The 5,029-nt window shown below is 37.7% G+C and overlaps 1 protein-coding gene across 2 annotated transcripts in view; it reads right to left on the bottom strand.

Moving 5' to 3' along the window:
- Positions 1–5,029, bottom strand: part of Cdc42bpa (CDC42 binding protein kinase alpha) — a 214,350-nt gene that overhangs the window by 46,442 nt on the left and 162,879 nt on the right. For both annotated transcript variants that reach the window (XM_028755205.1, XM_028755206.1), the window contains one exon: positions 3,159–3,235. In XM_028755205.1, the coding sequence (XP_028611038.1) occupies positions 3,159–3,235 (77 nt within the window). The remainder of the gene's footprint in view (positions 1–3,158; positions 3,236–5,029) is intronic.

The following is a 5,029-nucleotide window of genomic DNA, read 5'->3' as shown; positions in this document are numbered from 1 at the left end:
CAACAACCTCCACAACAACCCCCATAACAACCTCCACAACAACCTCCACAACAACCCCCATAACAACCCCCACAACAACCCCCACAACAACTCCCACAACCCCCACAACAACCTCCACAATAACCCCCCACATCAACCCCCACCACAACCCCACAACTTCCACAACAACCCCCACAACAACCCCCACAACAACTTCCACAACCCCCACAACAACCTCCACAACAACCTCCATAACAACCTCCACAACAACCCCCACAACAACCTCCACAACAACCCCCATAACAACCTCCACAACAACCCCCACAACAACCCCCATAACAACTTCCACAACAACCTCCACAACAACCCCTACAATAATCTCCACAACAACCCCCACAACAACCCTCACAACAACCTCCACAACAACTCCCATAAGAACCTCCACAACAACCTCCACAACAACCTCCACAACAGCCCTCATAACAGCCCCCACAGAAGCCCAGTAGTGTTTGTGCTTCAGCTCCTTTTCACTGTGTACTAGGAATCCCTCTGCTCTTTCTAAGCTTCAGCTCTGCTGGGATGACTTGTGCTGCGGAACAGTTGCTGGGCAGTCCTGGGTCTGGCTTGGGTCTTGTACTTCCATTCATTCCATCTAGAGGAGCAGTCTCAGAGAGTTCCTTCAGCAGGAGTCTGCAGGGGGACACTCAGATCTCTATGGTGCTACTGTTCACTTTTTACAACCCGAGTGCTTATGGGAAAGCAGGACACAGAGGTGAGAATTTGTTTAGGAAAAGTGAAAATAGTTTATCGGTAAAAAGACCTCACTAATTCACTCAAGCTTTCTAATGTGATAACGAAAGTGCAATATTGTTTTAGCATAACAAACAGCACACTGAGACATGGAGTGTGATGTTTTCAGGACAGTTATCTTTCAGGTACACTACAGAACCATCCAGCATAATTAATTGTTTTAAGAACAACAAAAATTTCTATATTGGAGGGAAACAGGTTTGGGTATATTTTCAAACACACCAAAAAGTCTCTTTGTTGTTTAGAAATTTGAAAAAAACATAAAAAACTTTCCAGTGAAAAATTACGCTGAAATCATCTTCTGAATATAATATTGTACTTTAACAAAATATTAGGAATAAAATATTTAATGAGTTTCACCTTATTTTTAAAAACCTTAATGTATATTGTTTACATTTAAACTCTTTCATCTTTTAATTTCTGCAGAGTCTGCATGTTCAACAGGGTATCAAGGATTCTGAGTCATCTAAAGTGGAACAGAAAATGAATCTAACAGGTAGTGCAGGTAGGGAACGGATGCATCACGCACTTACTAGAAACCTATACAGTGTTAAGTCTACACAATTAATTCAGATAGAACATATGAATGCAGCAAAATCGGGTATATAGTGCACACATTTACTTAAAATCACTCTGCACATTAGAAATCCGTCTGCATTCAATTTTAATTTATATTCTTAATGTGTTATAATAAAACTGAGAAGTTAACTTTTTTTTTTTTTTTTTTTTTTGGTTTTTTCAAGACAGGGTTTCTCTGTGTAGCCCTAGCTGTCCTGGAACTCACTCTGTAGACCAGGCTAGCCTCGAACTCTCGAACTCAGAAATCTGCCTGCCTCTGCCTCCCAAGTGCTGGGATTAAAGGCGTGCACCACCACCGCCCGGCAAGAAGTTAACTCTTAAATTACTTTTTAAATTACTTCATCAGAGGCTTCTTTTAAACTAACAACACAGAAACAGCAAGGTGCTAAAGAGAAAAGGAGAGAGTAAAAGCGAGCCATGAAAGACAAGAGGAGCCGTTTATCATAGACAGAGGTGGTATGTAAGCAAGCATTCCAGCCTTTGTTATAAAGAATGGAAACACAGAGATTTGCCAAAGGTCAAAGCAGTTTTTAAAAGTGTGGTTTTTAAAACTATATTACATTTAATAATGATAGACCATTATATTTATAAGATGAAAGCATTTGGCTCATATATATTTCCAAGTGATATTTCTAAAACCGACTGCATTACTAGGCAAATTCTTCAAATCAATTCACTGATCTTTTTTACTGAAGGATGTATTGGTTGAAAATCAAAGACTTACGTCATCCAAAAAATCAATCAGTGAGGATGAGGAAGAAGAAAATGAATCCTATTTAACGAATTCAGCAATTAAAAAAATAGAAAATATGGATGAAGCAATTTAATACAAACAAATAATAAATCAAAATTTTGTAAAACAATTGAAAGGCAAATGGCATTTGTTCAAATAAATAAATGAGAAAAGCAGTTACTGTCACCACTGTCAAGAACTTAGGGATTACTTCTCAAAGAGTGATTCTTCCTCCCTTCCCCAAGAAATGAAATTCAGTTACTATCCCCAATGTAATAAAATGGCAGTGCATGGCAAACCACCACTAGTTAAATTAATGGTACACTTTTGAGGATAACAACTGAACCAGGGTATCAGAGTCTCTGCTCCTTACTCTTCCGGATGGAATAAGTGATAAGAGGGGTCTGTCATCTGTGCTCACTGCACATTCCAGAACTTAGAGCCAAGCCTTGTGCACAGATCCAGGATTTCTAACCGCTGCACAAGGCCATGACCAATAACTTATATTTTCTGACATAAAACATACTTTTGACATTATATTACTTTTTCCAGTAAAATATTTAAATAAGAGGGAAAGAATAACAAAGAGTAACATAATCACTATTTCAGAGTACAGCTAACAGAACTGTAGCTTAGCACTTTTATCAACAGTGGTCTTAGTGCACACTGCTTAAGGGGCTGACTTGAACAGGAGCCAGCAGTAAGCTGTAGTGACTGCTCTTGCATTCACTTATTTTTATTGTGCTTTGGAGAAAAAAAAATTATTTCAAAAATTGGGATTTTTCCCTGCTTTTACCGATTCTTCAGGGAGTTGAAGTTGAAGTTGCTTTTAAGTCTAATAACAGCTTTTGATTTCAGACTCTTAGCTGTTTTTATTACATACAAATGTGGTCATACTTCCATGAGAATGCAGACACTCCTTCCTTACATGTTTCTATTCACTTATTTATATGATGCTAAGTTCTCTTGTGTGGCGGTAAAGTTTTACTGCAGGTAAATTTAGGTCCCAGAGTGAACTGTAGATAGACTCTAGAGGGTCTTCAGAGCAGTTACTTACTTCAAATGGATCCAGAGCATCGGTAGGCGTATTCAAAAATGCCAAGAAAGAATGCTGTGAGTCTTGGTGCTCTATACCTAGAAAACAGCAGCAACTTTTTTTTTTTAAAGTAGAACAACTAAAAATAATTTTCATGGATAACCTCTCCTGTCTCAATCTATTAAAGTTTTTAAAAATAAAACTACTATGTTTCAAGGTTGATTGTAATTAACTTTACACAGTTAAAAAACCAAACTACATTAGTGTTTCCCAGACTCAACACTTAAACTAGACTAGCTTACAAGAGAGTCCTCTGAGTCACTAGTCAACCTCTCCATCTCATACACCAGTTCTTAACCTGGGGCTCATAACTCTTTTGGGGGGGATCAAACAACCCTTTCACAGATATCCATATCCTGTGTATCAGATATTCACATTAAGATTTGTAACAGTAGCAAAATTACAGTTATGAAGTAGCAATGAAATAATTTGATTAGGGGTCACCACAACATGAGGAACTGTATTAAAGCATCACAGCATTAGGAAGGCTGAGAACCACTGATCTAATACATCATAATAAAATAAAGTACCTTTTGGGCAATTTGAAAAAAATATAAAACTAGAAGCTTGTTTATTTGTGATTTTTCTAAATTTATTTACCAGCCAAACAAGGTACATCTTTTGAAATACTTTTTTAAAAAAGGTCTTTTCAGCATTTATGAAATATAATATTTATTTAATTAATAAAATAAATATAGTTAATTACATTTTTTCCTATTTCAGGTATTAGCTTACTGAAGACTGAAGAATCCAAAATTCATTTTTTCTCAGGTGAATTTTTTTAAAAAGTACAGATACTTTTTGGCTATGATAAATTTAAATATATATCTCAAAAATTCTCTAAATATAAAGATGATAGTATTAGGGGAGATAAAACAAAAATAGCTTATCATAATGAATTTTACAAAAGTATATACATGAATGTTTTTCCTTCATGTATGTCTGTACACCATGTGCATGCAATGCTTGTGGAGGCCAGAAGGAGGCATCAGAACCCTGGGACAGGTGTTAGAGAATGCTGTGAGCTACTCTGTGGGTGCTGGAGGTTAAACCTGGTCTTCTAGAAGACCACCAGTGTTCTGAACTGCCGAGCCATCTCTCCAGCACCCGCTGTACACCGTTTGCTTTTTCTATCACGAAGACTTGCCAACTGGTTTGTGTTTCTCTATCGAGCACAGGGCCGGTGTTCTCTGTATCTACATTTGGGCGCATGACCATGCGTGACATTTAGAGGTCAGAAGTCAGTTGTTAGGCATCTCCCTTTGTTGGTCTCCGTTTTGTTTTGTTTTGGAAACATGGTCTCTTACTAAAACTAAAGTTCACATCTGGTTAAAATGGCTTGCCAGTGAACTCCATGGTTTTTTATTTCCTTGTCTCTCAGTGCTGGGAGTTTAGATGTATCACTCCAAGGTGATAAGAATGTGGGTGCTCAGAATCTGAAATCAGATACTCATGCTTACAAAGTAAGCATTTTTATACAGTTAGTCGTCTTCCAATCACTGATTCATGTGCTTCTCAATATTAATATTATTCTAATATTAATCATCAAACAGGCAGTTCAGATATTTAGTCAACAAATATTCATTATGAGCCTATTATGAACAACTGAGATGGCTCAGCAGCTAAAGGCTCTTGCTGCCAAGCCTAAAGACCTGAGTTCAATCTCTAAGACCCACAAGGTGAGAGAACTAAATTCTGAATGTTGTTCTCTAACCTCTGTATTTATGCCAAAGCATGCACTGCCTCCCCATCTCTCTCTCTGTGCCTGTCTGTCTCTCTCTCTCTACACACACACACACACACACACACACACACACACACACACACACACA

The sequence above is a fragment of the Grammomys surdaster genome, unplaced genomic scaffold, assembly GCF_004785775.1.
Source record: "Grammomys surdaster isolate TR1022 unplaced genomic scaffold, NIH_TR_1.0 126051, whole genome shotgun sequence".
In the NCBI taxonomy this organism is placed as follows: domain Eukaryota; kingdom Metazoa; phylum Chordata; class Mammalia; order Rodentia; family Muridae; genus Grammomys; species Grammomys surdaster.
Note: the sequence above shows the minus strand (reverse complement) of the source record. Positions and strands in the feature narration are given on the sequence as shown.